Genomic DNA, 20,385 nt, shown 5'->3' on the forward strand with positions numbered 1-20,385 from the left:
TTACTATAACAAATATTAATCGAATTGTGCAGGAGTTCAAAGTTCATAAACCTCTACCTACATAAATTCCATTCATTCTCAGACAATGACGTGAAAAGTCTGAAATAGGAAGAAGTGCATGACAAAATGGCATGACCAGTATTAATCACTACGCGTGTAAAAGGCACTGTACTAGATCAAGTATAAGATATAAACTAACCATTTGGCTAGCCTATAGACTAAGTAACATGTATAGTTTTACTGCAAGCCTACGGTACTTCATGCAATACCTTACCATATTCGCTTCTAGTGCAAGTTCCTTTTTAAAACTGCCTTTGCAGTACAGCAATGCACTTTTTGTTTTATTGCCGGCCGTTGCTAGTCAACCCGGCAGCAAGTGCGGGAGTGTTTCCACTAGGTATAGGAAAACTGAATCACTTGCATAGTGATACTGACTCAGACAGGACCTGCCACGTACTGAGCCAGGATTCTTGTTGGTACTATGTAGGTTTGATTGAAGTTAGTCATACACTCAGGCTTTTCTAATAAGTGAAAACTCGTCCCCAGGAGGTATCGATTGTCCGCAAATGGAATCATTTGCTCGATATTTGTTGTGAAAAGTTGAACGAGTAGCGTACAAAGGACCTCGTGATAGTATAAAAAGACCCGCGCGAATTGCGGGTCAGTTTCTGTGTGAATTGAACCCGTCGTACTTGTCTCCACTCAATACGTGTCGTGAGAAGAGGTACCGCGGACCGTGTTGCAAATCGTAAATCTGCTTCAATCAACAACAAAAATAGCTTCTTCGTGGTGGAATACCATCAGCCAGTGGATACCATTGCTAGAAATGGCTTCGATCCTACCAGCAGCCCTCAACGGAGGCGATAGTGACCGTGTCGTAAGTGTACAGTGGAACATAGTAATTATTAGCGCGTAATCGATAAAGGTTACAAAAAACTGAATGGGAATAGGGGAACGTGTAGAATAAATTATGAATACGTGCAACTGATAGTGTTCTGTCCTTAGGCGCATCATACGGCGAACGTGAAAATGTTTAGTAAAAATCAATACAAAATAAACAACGTCACTGTTGGTAAAATCAACATAGTCAAGTGAATAATGGAATCACGAGCTATATATTTGGCTTTTCATACAGTGTGTTATTTATTGTATTTGGAATGCCATTTTCTTCTTTGGTATTGATATCATTGTTGTATTTGTTGGAAACTTTTGGGTTGATTCAGCATTAAAATTACAAAGCAGTGTATGAGATGTTAAAATTGACCTCAATTATTTGATCCTTACAATAACTTAAAACTCAAACCTTGCTGTTACCTTATTATGAGAGGCTATGAACAGCTTCCAAAATTGAAGTAGTACTTTGTCGATTCCTACCAAATAAAAAGCTTACATTGTTTAAACTTATTATAAGCATGTGGATAAATTGCTATATTCTCAACTGTTTTTTTTGTATGCCAGAAGGGCATTGGGTTAAAAGGCCACTGCGACAGTCTTAATGATCGTCTTTTGTGGCAGGCCCCGATTGCTGTACACAGTTTACGGACCGCTCATACCCATTGATGGAGTTGAGCGGGATAGTTGTAATCCTGTGCCTCAATTCGGTACTACATGCTTTATAAAGCCAATGACCGTTTTGGGATTTAGGCTCCATACCTGATATGGAGTAAGAAGGAAACTTCCTAAGAAGTTGTGCCTTGATAATGCAAGAGTTCCGCAATAGCAGAGCAGATGCGCTAAACTTTCAGGTTCAGAGTTACAAAAGCGGCAGGTGTCGGATGATACCTTGCCGATATTCTCAACTGTTGGATGTCATATTTCCCATATTCTGCATACACACTTAAGAAACGAATGAGAATGAAAAATTCATTAAAATAATACCAGTGCAGTGTAGGATAGGCTAACCGATCCTTTTACCAGAGGAAAAGCCAGACGTTGCTTGGTGAGTATATTTATATTTCGTTGATTTACATTCAATGAATTTCTTCACTGTCATTCTGCTGATTCTGCGGATTAGCACAAAAGAGAATTGTACTGAGTGATTTACTGCGGATGCAACCTCTACCAAAGTTCTGACTCAACTAATTAATTTGATATACATTGGCTCAGTAGATCAAAAACATGCTTTCCCTCTTTTGTGGCATCGGACCGATTACCGTTCGCATTGATCTTTGGTCAAATTAGATTCGTTTCACGCGTGACTAGAATACTGAATTTTTGCCCAGCTCTTATTCCGTGTCTTGAATTCAACATACAGACATGTACTTCAAAACGCAACTGACCCTCCCGATACGGGAAGCATTAACGGAACTGATTATAGCATTATCGTTGTTCCTATGAATCTTCGCTTCCATTGTTACTCACAACAAAGTTGCATCACTGATGAGACTTTCCTAATCTCAACCCATAGTCATTAGCAGCACGCTTTAGCCCAACTGAGCTTATTACGAGAATCGGCCCACATTCGGCTATTGTTTACGCATTAGTGTCAGTGGAATATTTATGCTTTACTGCCAATGCTGATGCTGAATCCTGCCGACTTCAGCAAACTATTGAGTACCACCGATGCATGGATGATGATTTTTACCGAGACCCTCCTGTGTGTGGAACAAGGCTCGGATTTCGACATTACGCCCGACGGCTCGTATTACAACACACCGGAGCAAACCAGAAGCGAGCAAAAAACTCGCCTCGGGCAAGAGAAAATTGAAAACCGGCAGTCTATATATTGGCTAGGGTGGATGAAAATAAATAATTTGGATATAGTAGGAAATCAACAGTTGGGAGGCCTTCAATGGTTTCAGCAGTAAAAAAAAATTAAAATGAAAATGATTGAGTCGAAAAACTTTTTAACGAATTTTGATGTAAATTTGAAACGGCATTAAGTAAACAGTCATTTCCAATTGGAAAAACTGTGTACTAAACATTTAAATTTTCAGTTCTTTTTACTTGTTCCCCAATTTCCAATCTTTTAATGGTACACATTTTAGGATAGCATTTTTTTGTTTCTAAATTTTGGTTAAAAATAATTTTGAAAAATCACCTCTTTCAAGAATAATGCCAATTACTATAGCACTCTCTACCACTACTACTAATGGGAAAGTTTATAAAAGTTATAACATTCAAGGTTTTGATGGATCATTTTTTGACTAATTGTTATATCATTATTATTGTCAACCCTACTTCTTCTGTCCTCTGCAAGCACCCTTTCATAACGTTCTGCGACCACGTTGTGTTCTATTTTGCAATTTAAATGTGATGTTTTGATCAAGTTAAGTTTGATTTTTGTCGCGCGTTAAAAAAGAAACTGTGTGCCTACTGTATTCATACATAATATAGGTGAAGGGCTGTAGAAACAGTAGGGCTTCAGTAATGTGTATTTTTTCGTTGATACTGAATTGTAAAAAATACATTCGCTAACCGATAAATTTTAACGAAGGAATTTTATGTTATCTTGTAGCACAGTATCCAAGTGAGATTAAATATTTATGCTATTTTATCGCATATAAGCAATCGTAATTAATTACATTTGCTTTTACACCCGACCAAATAGCGAGCACGCATTATGCGCTCGACTGTGCCTAATCTCGGCATCAATCCAAAACAGAAAAAAAAATCAAACAGAAACCACCTCCTGATCCGACTAAGGCGATACGCGCAAGTGACAAAAGTTCCCAACAACCATTCCGAAAGGGGAATCTTTAATCACTTCTATAATTGTATTACGAGAGTGTCGTACAGGCAGAAACAGTTATTATTCGCCCAGAGAGGGGAGGATGGAATTTTGTGTGTGCTTGCACCACCCTAGGGGAAGTCGGGGTGAAAGTACCATGAACATCCCAAATTTATAATTTCACCTGATTCGTTCCATTTTGTTCACATTTTCCCTATGGAATTAAAATAAAATTTTGATTGATTGACCTAAACCGAAGATGGGAACAGTTTTTAACCCAACTTCTCCTTGGCGGAAATCTTTGTCGTCAACAGCATTCGGAAGAAACAGTTTTATTCCCTTCTATATGACGTGAGGCAAAACTTCGTGTACAGTTTCATCTGTTGTAAGGTTGTGTTCCTATTTTCACTTTTAAAATTACATTTTTCAGTTGATGGATTTTTCAACAAACAATTACTTTATTTCTTCAATGTTTGTTTTTGTTCGGCTTCAAATTTTTCATTTTGATCATTTTTAATCATAATTTTCAAAAAAGTTAACTTGGTGTCGATACGTCATGTGTCATGTTAAATGGTTTGTTTCGCTGATGCGAAATTCAATTATTGAGATTTTAAAATTTCCTAAAAAATTTATCTAGTTTGTTTAATTTATGAGTCTTCAAGACAGTCAAGATCATGGGAAAATGGATATTTTTCGAAAAAAAAATTGTGCTTAAATGGCTTGCTTTGAACTTTGAAATTAACTTTCCAATGACAAATGTGTTCGCCACCTTACAATCGGTAGGAAAAAAGGGACTGAGAAACTATACACATAACAGCAAAATTAACAAGGGTGCTTCGAGCGCATAAAGTCGTTACCGTGCAATTTTTGCGTTTTCCAATCGCCCCGCAGCTTATAATCCTGCTATTATTGTCACATCAAATTCGTTGCCCTGATGGACGACAGGATCTATACGATTTGTATGTGACAGCTTTGCTTCCACAGTGCTCTTCGGATCGCTCGCAAGGGGTGGTACGTCCCGGTGCTACTCTTTTAATTGGCTGCCGCATCAGTTATGCACGATTTCTTAATGAAATTAGCATTAAATCTACGACAGCAGCGCTGCTGGACGTGTTTATCAATGAAAAACAGGATATGAAAGGATAAAATGTTGCACTTGGTAATGCTGAAAATCAACAAATCAAACGATATCAAATCGGGATCCAAATTTTTGCTTTGTTACTAAATAACTAACGATAACTAAGAATTAAATTTAGTTATGTACCTTTCATAATCTTATGTTATTATTTTTTGGCGCTATATTCCGACAGAATTCGACCTTCTGATTGTTTACTCGACAACCTGTTAGTAAACTGTTAGTGCACAGGATAACTGCACGATCCTATTGACTCCAACAGCCTCTCCCAGTCGAGAATCGAACATACGACAACTGGCTTGTTAGATCAGTGTCGTATCTCCTGGCCATCTGGGAGGCATGTTGTTCTATAAATTATGTGGCAGCGTGGCTAACGTCGTACTACGTTGGACACGTTTATAGTATGCGACAGGACTTGGGTTTTGATCTGAACTTAGACTTCGAATTGGATAAGCTTGGACTTCAACTTAAACTCAGATTAAGATTTTGGACTTAGACTTAGATGCGGAAATAGAACTCTTTCCGTAAATGCCAAATCCTGAAACTTTCATTCGTCCCGGAATGTCACTTTTTAGCAATGACTGTCTTAACTATCTTAATCTAATCTTAACTATTGTGAATTGTGAACCAATATCTCCATTCCAAATTATGTCTCTCCAGCTGAAATCGATGGATGCCAATCGGTATGCTACCAAGAAAACGATCGCCCAGGGTATGCTGGACATTGCTCTGCTGACGGCCAACGCTTCCCAGCTGAAATATATCCTGCAAGTTGGCGAAAAGCACGAGTTCTACACTTTGATGCTCACACTGATTAGTATCTCCATCATACTTCAGGTTTGTTGATTGTGGTATTTTTTTAAAACCATAGCCTACTAACACTAACACATCTTCATTGCACAATAACACGGTTAAAGATATCGATGGGGGTACTAAATCTGTCACTTAGTTTGCTGCGTGACTGCCGGTTACATCAACCAAAATATCATCGATCGGCCATGGTCATTAATTATGTTGTAACCGGAGCTGCTTTTCTGGTTACAATGCTTAACCTGATGATATCGGCATTTGACCCTAGAGTACTAAAGTTCATAGTAGAATGAAAGCATTAGGTTATGTACATAAAATATTTGTTTTACTGGCAAAATGTAGTCCCTAAGTAGTACATCATAAAGCAATTTGATGAAAAAAAAAAGAGAAAGAGCTTTAGTAACTTCAATATCATAAAAGTAGATCTTCGAATAGTTCCGACAGGATGAGGAAGTTCAAATATCCTAAGCTAATCATCATCTTCACTATCCTATCGTTGCAGCTTGTGGTAGGAATATTGTTTGTGATAATCGGTAGCCTTAACATTAATCGCAAACCTGAGCAAATGACAGCCATCATACTGAACGACATCATTTTAGTGCTAATATTCCTCATTTCACTGATTAATGTTATAATATCCGGTTTCGGTATAGAATACTCTTCGCAACCCTTACGGTTGCTAGAACGGGAAAAGTACGACTATGACACCGCCAGCACTAGCAGTGGCAAACAAATAACCTAGAAAAGACGAAACATCTCCTATGTCATTGTCTACTAACGTGCCTATTGACAATACTAACATGCCTAACCGATCCCCTTCACATAACCTCATTCACAGGTTTCAGCGGCACTGCTGGCCGTCATACTAACATTGGTTAACTTTCACAAAGGTGAACTGCAGCAGCGGGTAGCCAACATTTTGAATCACTTTTCGCTGGGATTTGTGGTGATAGCTTTGTTTTGTGATGTAATCAAAATGAATTTCGGACTGGATCCGGCCGTTCCTGATATTCATAATTAAGTAAAACGTTACTGTTGTTATTTCCGTTGAAATGCACGCTTTCTTGCTAATAGATCGCCCAGGGTGTAGCCTGTATCGTGCTCGCTAACTTCGACATAAACAAAGAGGTCAACCATAAAATAGCCAACCTGGTCCAGAACGTATCGCTCGGCTTTAACTTGTCCACGGTTGTGGTCAACATAATGATCAACGCACTGGAGGTGAAACAAATGAATGATCAGGGTTCAGGTTTTCCTGGATCGCTCATCAAGGAGGAGTAACATTTGAGGGTTACAATGCCGATGCTGTGATGGCGGTGTCAGTGCTGTGCTGCGGATCTCTTTTTCGCCATATTACAAGCTAATTGATCTCAAATATGTTAAAAACTAGAATTTGGCAATCAATTTTGATTTAGCACAAAATTTGCTATAGAAATGTTTATGTTGCTATATATTTTTGCAATACACATGTAATTAAAAGCAGAATAAACCAAAGAATATCGAACATTTGTAGTAAAATATATGGCATCTCTATTCATTTTTCTGAAATATCACAGCAAGATCATCTATTTTATCCAATTAAGAGTAATTTTGGAGATTGCGTAGATCTTCTAACTTTCGAAATCAGCGTGAAATCAGTCATGTCAACTTCTTTTCACAGAAGTGCAAAGACAAATGCAATATATGACTTTTACCGTTTCCGAGACATCTTTCGGTATTCTATGGAATACAACTAACAAATTTCGTTGCTACGAATTTTCTTTGCAATGGCTTAACGCCAAATTTGGCGGTAACATCTTTGTCAATTTAAACATAATTCACCATAATTCACTTCCCTTTACTGAATCGTACGCTGCCTGGAAGTCTATGAATAAGAGGTACGTCTGTAAGTTGAACTTTTGAAATTTATCGAGGATCTGTCGCAATGTGAACATTTAGGCCGCTGTGGAGCGTCCTTCTCGAAAACCACATTAGTACTACTATAACGGATTTGGTCTGCATGGTACGCGGAGAGTTTTGGGTGGCGAGTTAAAGAGGGTTATACTTCGATAATACCAATACCTGGATACGCCTTATCTCTTGGTTTCCCTATCCGTCATTGTACATAACAGGGGTTGACAAGCTCCGGTTTCTGATTCCGTTGATCGTTGGGCCTAATGAAGCAATCATTCGCAAGAACGCTTCTCCAGTGCTGACGTTTGCTGTTTACAGGGGGAGCGCCGGAATGATCAATTCACTTGTTAGCTTATCATAATCTTTATCAGTACTTTATGGGTTAATCAGCTTCGATATCGTTTGGATTTTCGCCTTTGTGTGATAGTTTTCTGCCTTCGGAGTCCTTCTTGAACGGAAATGAATTACCCAGATCTACACGGACTATCTTATGATCAGGTATCGTTGACTGAATTTGAAAAGTTGACGACCATTGATCTCCTCTCTCGCTGATGAGCGTGACATCTCAGCTTTTGACAATTTTCTTAGACTACATGCCCCGTAAACGCCTTGGTTTCTTGATCGAATCCAGTGAGCATGAAATCGTACGCGTTTGCATCCCATTTTGTCCGTTTCGGTTTGGGAGCATGCGCCATCGCTTTCGACCCGAGGACGCGAACATATGCCGAGTTAGGCTTCTTGCTGGACCACTTTTCTGCTAGTTAGAAATCGATTCTTTGATGGTTAGAGATGATGGTTCGATTTGCTCGTTCAGTCAGTCCATTTTCACCCCAATTATATATTTCGAACGGATTGTTTTTTCGAACGAACGTGGATGGTATTCTTCATTCCGCCAGCAAAATCAAATGGGCAAAACAATTCGTTCGAAACAAGCCGTACCTCGAACAAAATAAAGATCCGTTCAAAATACAGAATAGTTCCGATTTGCAATCCGCTGTTGTCTAATGGCGGATTACCAAGCGCTTCAAATGGTCTTCCAGCCTTCGATTCGTGAACTCTTTCCCATTGTGAGTTCAAAGCACCTTCCTCTTCTTCCCGGTTTGTCACTCAGTCATGGCACAAAAATCTTTGTAAACGCCTTCTACTGACTTTTCTCTCAGGACGTATAAGAAGATTTGGCGTGATTTGTCCTCATTCTTCCTCTAGAGGTTCGCAAAAATCCGACTGAACAACTTCTAACAGGTTTGACGCTCGTGATCCGAAGTTGCTTAAATGCAACCATGATTGTTTACTCCGGAACTAGGCCACTTTCATCTTTTGCAGAGTGTCGTAGTTGACATAACCCAGTCTTTTATGCCACATCTCCGCATTCTCTTGAGAGGAACACACCAGGACTTCTTATGACTGCAACTGTCCCAGCTTGAACAGGTCACGCTTCCAACTTCCAGTTACCATTATTTCACTAACCGGGTTGATAATCCAGTTGATCCGGGCTTTAGTGCCATCCTGAACAAAACCGTATGTCCAAGTTTGGTAATCTGATTCACCGAAAGCAAATTTGTCGAAAGCTCCGGAATCACCTGCAGAACGATCGGACCATCTGGACAGCATTTCGACTTCAATTTCATACTTTTGTTGGCGAATACATTCAATGTTTCTTTGTTGGCGGCAATTATTTTACCACTGCTATACGAGGAGCACTCCAAGAACCAAAGATCCAAAAAGGCAAAATAATTGAAAGCACTAGAAACAAAGATCCAATCGTTATCGTCTTCCTCGAATGCCGTCGGCACCGTACACCACGTATTACCCTTCCCGACAGGATTTGAAGAACATTCCTTTGCAATATAAGCAAATTTGCTTTGCTGGATTCGTTTCTTCATACTTCTGGACTGACTTCAGGCCCAGACACAATGCATACGGATTGTGTCTGGGTTGCGGCAATTTGACAGTTTTTCCATGAGTTTTCTGTCAAATTTCCACAACGTAGTAAAATCCGTATGCATTGTGTCTGGACCTTTCCTCCTGTTACTTGCGTATGGAGCTCCCGATGAAGGTACTCGGATTTCCTGCAGCAGTTTGGTTTTTACGTTTTTATAATGTAATCCGGTAATTGGCGCTCCGGAATTCACGAGCGCTATTATCATTGGTCGGTATTCTTCAGGAAATCCGTCCAGTAGAAGAGTTCTATAATCCACTCGTCGCTGTTTGTAAAATTGAATCTTCATAGCTGGTGCGCCGTTACTATGATACCGTTGATGCACGTTTCCATGGAGACACAGGCAGTTAAGGACGTTATTAGTCTCCTCAACAGGCCGATTTTCCGGACCAAATTAGTGGTCTCGAAGGCTGCTTCCAACCTTGACCAGGTGTCCTTTGCAGAAGTAGCTTTCCTCTCGTGTACATAATTCACCGGATCCAGTAGAAGGAAGACTTTACTTTGGGTCTCCGGTCCTTCGACGCATCCACAGCTGCTGGAGTTTCGTCTTTATTCAGTGTTGGCTTAACTGCTTCCCAAAGATCTTCCAGTTGCAAGAACGTCTGGACCGTAAACTTCCACGTAGGCCATTTCTTGCGGCCTCGCAGAAGTGGTAGGAAAGGCAGCTTTGACCACCTGCACCTCAGGATCGGTACAACATCTCCTCCGTCTGGCTGGGAACTTACCATTCGAGTGGTCGTACTCGTTTTAAAATAGCTTAAAACTTTATTTCACTGGTGCTGCGCGCATAACCTCTTGTAAATTGGTTGGAGCCGTAACAAAACTACTTCGGTTGGCAGACTTTTAAAATAAGATAAGACTAGGGTAAGATTCTTACAGAACATCGGTTCTAGTTAGCATTGTTTGTCCTAGATTAGTATGCAAGAACATTTTGACACTAAAGTCAGTTACTTCTATGATAAATGTAAAGGACTTTTCTTCCGTACAATCTTCAACTCTTTTTCTACTCATTAACGAGTAACGTGTAACGATAATCACTACCTTCTTTATAAATGTAATTATCACCGTTGCACCTTCAGCTCAATCAACCCAGTAATTAATCGTGAGAAAGGCTGATTAGTGGTCACCGTTGCATTATTTAAATTTTTATTTAACACTGTTGTACGCAGCACAGAAAGAAGTGTAAAGAATTTTCATGTTAGTAACAGTGAAATCCTAGCAGACTACAGAAGCCCCGAATGTGAATATGGACGATCACATTAGATGTATTAAGTTTAATTTTAGATTTTTCAAAATGTTTGCATTCTGGCGTTATGAGAATGAAACGTTGATTTACAGAATCTATCGTGCGATGCTTATAGTGATTTATTTTGTGTTTTACTTGGGATCGGTTTTAATTGGTTTATTGATCACCGTGAATAGCCTGGATCAGTTATTCTCTACGATGTATCTGTCGCTCACAGAAATTGCCATGGGCGTGAAAACGTTCTACATTTTCATTAACTTTCATACCGTGTATCGACTGCATCAAATGGCCATTTCCAAGCAGTTTCAACCGATTTGCGAAGAAGAATTACGACCAGCGCAGAGTTTGCTATCGAAAGTCAACTTCTGCTTTATGGCGTATTTTATATGGGTATTTGTTACTGTGGCAACCGCTGTTCCCAGCTTTTTCGATGAGAAATATGAACTGCCATTTTTCACCTGGGTTCTGGGTATTCCATATGGTTCGGACATGCCGTACAATTTTTACTGTTTATGGATATATCAGATTAGTGGGCTATTTATGCACGGAATTTTCAACGTTGCTGCAGAATTACAAGTGGGATATCTACTGACGGTTGCAAGAATTCAGCTGGACTTCCTGACACGGAGATTTGCAAGTCTAAGCCGGGCTAATGAAACCTCACAGCATCGTGAATCTTTCATCGAATGCGTACAACACTATACAGTCGTCGAAAAGTTCGTTAGGGATTTTGAACACGTTTTTTCAAAGCCGATGTTCGCGCAATTCTGCGCAAGTGGGGCCAGTATTTGCGCTACGGCATATCGGTTATCATCGGTAGGAATTCACTTGCAAATATAATCTATTCAATGGCATAGATGCTAATTAATATTCTGTAACATTCCGTACAGGTTAACCTGAGTGAGGATTTTTCATCCGTTGTCACCATGACATTATACCTTCTAGCATTGATGTACCAAATATTTCTACAGTGTTACTTTGGCAACGAGGTAACTTTGAAAAGTGAACATCTCACGCATGCTCTCTATTCAGCAGGGTGGTACAAATTAGTTCCAAGACTCCGAAAAGATATTCAAATGATGATGATTCGCTCGCAACGGCCAATTAAATTGAAAGCAGGTGGATACATATACTGTAATCTAAAGTCATTTACATCGGTAAAAATCGCCAACAATTGCGGTTGTTTGTTTGACATCTACCTACTACGTTTTTATATTTCAGACTCTCAACCTGGCTTACTCGGTTTTTTGCGTACTGCAGAGAAGGAAGCAATCAATACGTTATGATTAGAATTCGAATCAGATTTTTTTTTATAAATAATAAAATAACGTAGTCACGTGTTTAATGATTATATGTAATAATACTTGTAATAATTCTATTTTGTTATATTACAAAAGAAAATTGTCCAAACCATTAACTTTACTCATCTTAAGCTGACTAATCAATAATAGAAAAGTGCTGCATTCGGGTTTGGTTAAGGCGAACTTTAAACGGCTTCTGAAACAAAAGTTTTATATACCAGGCGGAAGACATTTTCAAGCACATGAAAATGTAGGTAGGTAAATATTGGCGAAGCAATATCTGGTTTGGCAGACTATCTGTACCTCTTGTTTATAAAAACCGGAATTGTCAACCAGAAAATTTACGTGAATGAGTGTCTGGTAAAACGTCTACTGCCTTTTCTGAAGCAACGCGATTGTTTCGTGCTGTTTTGGCCGGATTCACGAAAGGCCCGACCATTCGGATTTGGTAAACCGGTAGCATAGCTTTATATCTTTTTTGTATACCGGAGCTGGGATCGATCGAATAGGCAACTAAATGCTTTTGCAGAAGTTTCGCAACAGAGTATGTTTCGAATTTGCTGTTTTAATGATATGAATAATCGCTGGTGACTGCCAGTCAAAACGTAATAGAAAATTAACTAATGTTTATTTGAGCGTCTTAGTAGAATACCTGAAACAATTTTGTTTTTATTCTTTTTTATTGTAAAACGTAATAGTTAAGCTGGATACTAAATAAAATTTGTGCCCTTCCCGACAAAACAGGATGAAGGAGCATACATACAATGTAAACACCATAGACGCGGTACTGTACTGTACTACACGGTTTTTAGCTGACTGATAAGGAATGTTTTCGTTGGAAACTTAAGTCACAAGCTATAGACTTAATTTGTCGTCTCGGGTCAATGACTATGAAATTAAAAACGGTTGAATAACATATTTCCAAATCACTGGAAATGATAATTATTAGGTAAAGGAAATCACAGACATACAATTAAAAGCTTTGCTCATTCCTTTCACGCGTTTCGAAACTTCCTTCGTGCAACATAGGTTAACTTCAGTGACCACGAAGCACAAACCAAGTAGGGTACGATGGAAAACCATGTTTTGTGTATTCGACTCAATTTCAAGTTTTTGAAAATTTTTGCTTTTTGGCGCGACAAAAACGAAACGTTATTCTACAAGATTTATCGAATGCTGTTTTTGGTGGCCTTCTTCTTGATTTACCTGGGAACGATACTGGCAGGATTGCTGATCACTAACACCATCGATCAATTATTCTCCGAGGCACTGTACATGTCACTTACGGAAATTGCCATGGGTGTTAAGACGTACCATTTGTTCAAACATTTCTACACTATTTACCATCTGCATCAAGTAGCAATTTCAAAAGATTTCCAACCTGTTAATGAAGAAGAATCGCAACTGGCTCGCAAGTTACTCTGGAAAGTCAACTTTTGTTATCTGTTATATCAGACATGGGTTGTTTTAATAAACCTGTCAGCTATATCACTCCTTTTCGACGGGCAATACAAATTACCTTACTTTTCCTGGGTATGGGGTATACCGTACGGTGCCGATGTGCCTTACAACTACCTATTTCTATGGAGCTATCAAGTTTTTGGTATGTTCATTCACGCTATTTTGAACATAATAGTTGAATCACAAGTAGGATATCTGCTGACGGTAGCCGATCTGCAGCTAGACTTTCTGGCTCGCAGATTTTCGAAACTAACCTGTTCCTATGGATCGACAATTGAAAACTTGAAGTACCGCGAACTGTTTATACGGTTTGTACAACATTACAACAACGTCAACTGGTTCGTACGGGATATTGAGCATGTTTATTCAAAACCCATGTTTGCTCAATTCTGCGCTAGTGCTGCTAGCATTTGTGCAACCGCTTATAGGCTCTCTATGGTAAGAATGTAAAGTTCAAATTGGTTGCCTTTAAATCATGCCTACAATTTGTTTCAGGTGAACCTCAGAGAAGATTTTTCATTGGTGCTGACATCGTCACTTTATCTGCTCGCGTTGATATACCAAATTTTTTTACAATGTTACTTCAGCAATGAGGTAACTTTGAAAAGCAGTCGTCTCACGTATGCACTGTATTCCTGCGAATGGTACAATTTAACTTCAAAAAATAGTAAAGAGATCGAAATGATGATGATCCGTTCGCAACGGCCAATCCGCATCATGGCTGGTGGATTGATATATTGTGATTTGAAATCACTTTCATCGGTATGAAAATATCTTGCAGTTCAAGATTGTTTCTAAAAACATTGTCGTTTCAGACGCTCAACATAGCTTATTCGGTGTTTTGTGTATTGCAAAGGAGAAAACAAGCACCGGATCATATATAATGATTGTAAATTGCTGAACTAAATGTTCGTGCTTATTTAGTTACATAGATTTCAAGCCTTCATAGGCACACAAAAATAGAATTGTTGGTTTTAATAAAATGCACTGTAAATCGAGGCACCCAAATCTTGTTGTAGTGTATATATATGATCTCAATCCTAGTTCTTTCCCTTACCTAGCGTCTGCAACAACGTGACCTGTTTCTATTAAGTGAGAAAACGATAGGTACCAAAATTGGAAATTGAGGATAGTAATGAAATTATCCCAAAAAAATTCTTAAACCAATACTGAAGACCTGAAGACCAATAAAGCCGCTGGGAAGGACCGCCTACCGGCAGAGCTTTATAAAGGGGCTACCCTATATGGCATAAAGACATTTGGCATAATGCTATTTGGCATAACGCCATTTGGCATAAATCCATTTGGCATAACGGTCATTTGGCATAATGGTCATTTGGCATAATGGTTATTTGGCATAACGACTTTTTGGCATAATTTATAATCTAGCCAGGTTTTGTTGTTTGGTGCTTAATTTTTGTGTGTGCAGCAATTTACTGAGTACCTTTTCAGTTTTAAATTGTTATAACTCACTCAGTCAATTTGGAAGATACGTTTCGGAAATTTGTGACATCGTAATATTTGTTGATTTCAGGCAATCGAATCTGTTCCTGTGGAATCATTGATAGTCAATTGGGTACACAAGGCAAAATTAGAATTGGTTTCACTGATCCTTTTTGACATTCCGAAAGGATATGGTCACAGTAGTACTGATTGATCATATCGGAACTGATTCTAAACGAATAATCGATGGTTTTAGTGCTAAGCATTATTTCGAATCCTAAACTCTAATCTGTGATCCTGCAGTTAAATGAATTTCTAGAGTTTTGACACCCACATCATGACAGTTATTCTTGTAATCCAACCAGTTCTCTACTTCATAGCTGACACTTCGTCGTAATTCCGGATTTTCTGGCACTGTCTTTTAGTGGCCAAATAATCCTGTGTGTCTAAACTAGATAAATTTACGAACGAAATGCCACCTGTTGAGTCAAAATCAAATTTGTTATGACAATTGTTAAAGTTCGTTTTTGGGTAGCCGGGTACGCTTGTCGCCCTCCTAGATATTTTTTTTGTAGTTGGTAAACCTACTACGAATAAACCTAGACAAAAGTGATTTCTGCAAAGGTTCGCCGACAAACACTCACAAACTTTATGACATTAAACTCAATTCTTATAACACCAGTGCAAAAGCCAGTGGTAATTAGTAATTGATAGTTAATCATTGCGTACCGATTTCCTGTTCCATAGTATGCTAGAATGTCTTTGACTTTTGTGCTTTTCTGGTAATTGACTATCTGCCGTCAACCTCAAGAAATTTTTTGTTGCTTCTTGCCGTAGAAAGAAATCTTGCATAACTTTTCGAAAAGAACTAAGAGTATCATTTAAAAACTTACCGGTGCGTTACATATACCTATACAGTCTGAATTCGTTGAAACGATAGAATTTTGAAATACAAGTGCATTTTAGTTAGAGCAGGGCCCAACTAGAGAACACCCAATTAACGAACAGCCCAATAAACGAGATTTTTCACGAGCGAGTCATTGCTGTATTTGAAAGTGTTATTTACACTTCATATAGCACACAGTAACCATCCACTATACACTAAATACAAAGTCAAGTTTTTAGTATATGTCCAGCCAGCAAACAAAGACAAAACTTTTAGTCATAATAAAAAAATTGTTTTTTTATTATTTTTCAACGAAACCTTGACAACAGATATCCCTCGTTAGTGATGGTAGCTGCGTGGGTACTATTTTGCGGAAAACCAATTCGCAATTGACCAAAACGCGGATTATAGTGTTTCGCGAAAAGTATTGTTTGGTGGAAATTCATTTTGCGAAATGTACCATTTTGCGAGGAAAATTTTCGCGAAATTAATTAAGCCTAATTAGGCCCATGCATTTCGATCGCCTCACAAAGAAAGTGTGATCCGTCCTTACTCGCTGTCGCTCGTTCGGACCCAACTGAAGGAAAGAACTAGAGGTCAGTAAACCTAGGAAAACAAATAAACCTAGACAGATGTGATTTCTGCGGGGGGGCTGCCCCCCCGCAGTGGCCGGCGCTTCCGACGGCGGGTCACCGGCGAACACTCGCCGTTGCCTACGGCCGGCTCGCCCTGAATCATCTAGGAAAGTGACCATTAGCTCATAAAATAATGTTTGAGGAATTATGCCAAATGGCGTTATGCCAAATGGCGTTATGCCAAATGGCATTATGCCAAATAGCTCTTATGATTATGCCAAATGGGTTATGCCAATTGGCGTTATGCCAAATAGCCCCTTATGATTATGCCAAATGGGTTATGCCAAATGGCGTTATGCCAAATAGCATTATGCCAAATGACTTTATGCCAAATGGGCGCCCCCCCTTTATAAACATGGCGCAGAAACGCTAGCAAAGGCTCTACACTGAGGATTTGGGAGGAGGAAAAGCTATCGGAGGAATGGATGGAAGGAGTGGTTTGTCCCATCTGCAAAAAGGGTGATCGGCTAGACTGCTGCAACTATCACGGTATTACGCTGGTAAACGCCGCCTACAAGGTACTCTTCTAGATCCTGTTATGCCGGTTGTCACCGATAGCACAAGGTTTCGTAGGAAATTATCAGGTGAGTTTCATGGGGGCTCGCGCAACTACGGACCAAATTTTTACTATCCGACAGATCATGCAGAAAAAGCAGCATACGATACAGTCGATCGAGACAAACTATGGCAGATAATGCACGAACACGGTTTTCCGGACAAACTGACGCGACTAATCAGAGCTACATTGGATCGAGTGATGTGTTTCGTACGCATCTCTGGGACACTCTCGAGTCCCTTCGCCTTCCCCTTCTCGAGACGCGGCGAGGATTGAGACAAGGTGACGGTTTATCCTGCATGCTGTTCAACATCGCTCTTGAGGGGGTGATCCGACGAACGGGCATCGAAACGAGAGGCACGATTTTTACCAAGGGTAGCCAACTTCTAGGCTTTGCAGATGACTTCGATAACATAGCCAGGAACTTTGCGACGGCGGAGGCAATCTACGCCAGACTGAAAGCGGAGTCTACGGGAATTGGGCTAAAAATAAATGCGTCGAAGATCAAATACATGGAAGGAAGATGCTCAAAGGAAACAAAGTTAACTAGTCACAAAGTCATAGTACAAAGTCACATAGTTACTGAGAAATAGGTTCTTTTAGGTCACACTACACTGAAATAGTTGCCCAGGTTAATAGAGAGCTCGGATTTATCTAAGATCTAAGATAAGATAACTGAAGAACTTCGAAATCCTATTTGTCTTCGTATTGTGCGTTGGTGCGTTCTATTCTTGAGTCTAACTCAGTGGTTTGGTGACCATTCAACGCTAATTGGATTGCAAAAATTGAACCCGTACAACGAACATTTGTACGGTATGCCTTACGCTTTCTTCCATGGCGTAACAAACACCAGTTGCCAGAATACGCGGATCGCTGCCAGCTGCTCGGAATACAAACACTAGAGCGAAGAAGATTCGAAGCACAAGGCGTATTTGTCGGGAAAATTTTGTCCAGTAAAATCAATGCCCGAAAATTTTGCAGTAGCTTAACTTATATTCACCAGAAAGATCATTACGGCCCAGGAATCTATTATTCTTATCGCAGCGTAACGTGTCATATGGACAATATGACCCCGTCCGCTTTATATCGGCAAGTCAACGCGGTGGTGACATTATTTGACTTGCACATAACAGCAACGACGTTTAGACAGCGACTACAAGGATAATCTAATGTATTTTATGTTATACGTAGTATATTTTATCATCAAGACTACAAGATGTCCGATGATTTTTATACCAACAAATAAACATACAAATAAATGTCATGGTTGTATCTTCACAAAAAAATCTATTTTTCCGGGAACAAAAATTTTCATTTACAGTGAAAGCTACCGTCCTTGTCCGTAACTTTTTCAAGCGAAAAAACGAATAAAAACTAATGTCGAATTTGTTTATTCAATCCGGATTGGAACTGGATGAACTTTTTGTGTTCACTTGCACCTATCTGACAGATAAAATTCATCCAGTTTCAACCCGGATTGAATAAACAAATTCGACATAAAAAAGGCAACATTTCGAAAAGACACTGAGGAAGCATGCAAATCGTAGGCGAAATACGTATTCGTCGTAAATAAAATATACACAGTAGAATTAAATTGGACAAGTTTTCTTCTTTTTTAATTTTAGGTAAAAAAGGCACTAAATTTGTAATGAAATATGGCCAATTCTATTGGAACAAATAACAAAAATATGAATAAAATTTGAATTTGAGACATTTTTACAATAACTTTACCATACGTTTCAATGTCCTCAATAAAAAGTGTTGTAAACGTATAGTTTTTACTACAAAATTTAATGCAGGTAACTTTTTTTCGGGTATCGACAGGAAATTCGAAAGTGTCAAAAAAGTAAGGGCTGCTGATTTCAAAATTTATTCTATTCAAGTGCAGTCCAAAGTTATCATCAAGAGACGCATTTGTATTCCAGAAAACAAAGAAGAGGACTGGTTTGAGAAGCTGCAAGATACAACTTGAATCCGCACACAATTTGAAGTAAAATCTGAAAGCAAAGAAATGTGAGTATGATTCTATGTTCCGCTTATACTACAAAAGTTCAAATTAATGGACAAAGTAGTCAAAACCCCTTCAAAAAAAAATGTTCCGCTATCACTCCGGAACGTCAATACGGTTGTTCATCAAACTTGGTGCATATGTTCTTTGGCATAAAAGTTGACAAAAGGGGGGTGAAAGGGGAGGAAGGTTCAAATGAGTAAAGGGTGCCTTACGCTTGCATGTGACCAATAGCAGTTGTACAAGTGGCTGGATAGCAAGAGATGGTTTCTGAAAGATTCTGACAGGGTTAGGGTGGGCATAGACAAGGTGGAAGTTCAAAAAAACAAAGAAGGCTTTGTCTAGCTTTATGGAAATTACCGAAAAGAAGACTTTGTCTAGCTAGCCGGACGTTCGGTTTCCGGATCTTTAGTAACGTTTGGTAAAATAAAAAAATTTACCGAACGGTCGGCTGTTGATATTTCGGCAGAATTTTACAGAATTCGATACTGTTTTTTAGTGTGTAGTAAAACAGATTTACAAGTGGTTGGAGATCAACGGGGGGAACTGACAAAGAGAGTAGTGATAAATATTCAAGCGAAGAAAAAGGGTTTTTTTGCTTTATGAGAGTTTTTGTTACAATAACAGATGTAGAGGTGGTTAAGAGACAAAGGGGCCCCGAATAAGAACGGGCACTCAATTAGTTCACACTAAAGGGCATGCATAATTCTTTCCTTTAAAAAAATGTAGGCCAAAATTCAATATAGGGGTACAGTGTGACAAAATGACACCTTCACATTTTTGGTTGTAACCAATTTTGTTTATTATCCAAAGAACTGCAACTTGTATTAAGATAGCTGGAAGGGTATACCTTTAAATAGATTGAAGTCGTAACGAGCTCTTCAAAACTGTCTTCGAAAAAATTATTTTTTTTGGAAAAAAGTGTGATTGTACCGTGAACGCACATAATTGCGATTAGTAACTAATTCTGATCACTCAATTAAAGTAATTAATTATTAGAAAATTTAATTAAACAGCATAGTTAATGAGCATGCTTTGATAAGGATAATGTGATGCCATTTAGTAAATAAATATGATTTTTTTGGTGTTGAAAATCGCATGAAAATGGCTGTAATGAAATGTTTCCCAAATTAAATTTTACTTTTTATATTTATTTGTGACAGATACGTAATTCGCCTACGACTTGCAGACTTCATCAGTGCATATTTTCAAAGACACTGATGAAGCCTGCAAGTCGTAGGCGAAATACGTATCTGTCGCGAATAAATATAGACAGTAGAAATTTGGAAAAGTATTCTTTTTATTTAATTTCAGGTTTCATATTCGATGCTTCATAAAGCTTCAGTCAATAAAATGTATTTTGATCTCCACCATCCTCGCCCTCCTCCAAAAAAATATTTTT

At 38.8% G+C, this 20,385-nt stretch overlaps 3 protein-coding genes across 3 annotated transcripts; all 3 read left to right on the plus strand.

The window, feature by feature from the left end:
* The first annotated feature begins 785 nt into the window (after positions 1 to 785).
* Positions 786 to 6,945, plus strand: LOC128744014 (ninjurin-1). Its single transcript, XM_053840753.1, has 3 exons — positions 786 to 877; positions 5,466 to 5,642; positions 6,690 to 6,945. Exons 1-3 carry the CDS (start codon positions 827 to 829, stop codon positions 6,894 to 6,896), a joined length of 435 nt encoding a protein of 144 aa, XP_053696728.1. The 5' UTR covers positions 786 to 826; the 3' UTR covers positions 6,897 to 6,945.
* Positions 6,946 to 10,891: 3,946 nt separating this feature from the next.
* On the plus strand, positions 10,892 to 11,983 carry LOC128739580 (odorant receptor 94b-like). Its single transcript, XM_053835075.1, has 3 exons — positions 10,892 to 11,509; positions 11,584 to 11,850; positions 11,915 to 11,983. The coding sequence occupies exons 1-3, from the start codon at positions 10,892 to 10,894 to the stop codon at positions 11,981 to 11,983; spliced, it is 954 nt and encodes a 317-aa protein (XP_053691050.1).
* A 1,184-nt stretch (positions 11,984 to 13,167) lies between these two features.
* LOC128739581 (odorant receptor 94a-like) lies at positions 13,168 to 14,380 on the plus strand. Its single transcript, XM_053835076.1, has 3 exons — positions 13,168 to 13,893; positions 13,951 to 14,217; positions 14,271 to 14,380. The coding sequence occupies exons 1-3, from the start codon at positions 13,168 to 13,170 to the stop codon at positions 14,337 to 14,339; spliced, it is 1,062 nt and encodes a 353-aa protein (XP_053691051.1). The 3' UTR covers positions 14,340 to 14,380.
* Positions 14,381 to 20,385: the final 6,005 nt, after the last annotated feature.

The sequence above is a fragment of the Sabethes cyaneus genome, chromosome 3, assembly GCF_943734655.1.
Source record: "Sabethes cyaneus chromosome 3, idSabCyanKW18_F2, whole genome shotgun sequence".
NCBI lineage: Eukaryota > Metazoa > Arthropoda > Insecta > Diptera > Culicidae > Sabethes > Sabethes cyaneus.

Coding starts and splice junctions, on each gene's coding strand:
- LOC128739580 (XM_053835075.1), top strand. CDS start 10,892: ATGTATCTGTCGCTCACAGAAATTGCCATGGGCGTGAAAACGTTCTAC. Junction 11,510..11,583: donor CGGCATATCGGTTATCATCG/GTAGGAATTCAC, acceptor CATTCCGTACAG/GTTAACCTGAGTGAGGATTT. Junction 11,851..11,914: donor ATCTAAAGTCATTTACATCG/GTAAAAATCGCC, acceptor TTTATATTTCAG/ACTCTCAACCTGGCTTACTC.
- LOC128744014 (XM_053840753.1), top strand. CDS start 827: ATGGCTTCGATCCTACCAGCAGCCCTCAACGGAGGCGATAGTGACCGT. Junction 878..5,465: donor GAGGCGATAGTGACCGTGTC/GTAAGTGTACAG, acceptor ATGTCTCTCCAG/CTGAAATCGATGGATGCCAA. Junction 5,643..6,689: donor GTATCTCCATCATACTTCAG/GTTTGTTGATTG, acceptor TCTTGCTAATAG/ATCGCCCAGGGTGTAGCCTG.
- LOC128739581 (XM_053835076.1), top strand. CDS start 13,168: ATGCTGTTTTTGGTGGCCTTCTTCTTGATTTACCTGGGAACGATACTG. Junction 13,894..13,950: donor CCGCTTATAGGCTCTCTATG/GTAAGAATGTAA, acceptor AATTTGTTTCAG/GTGAACCTCAGAGAAGATTT. Junction 14,218..14,270: donor ATTTGAAATCACTTTCATCG/GTATGAAAATAT, acceptor TTGTCGTTTCAG/ACGCTCAACATAGCTTATTC.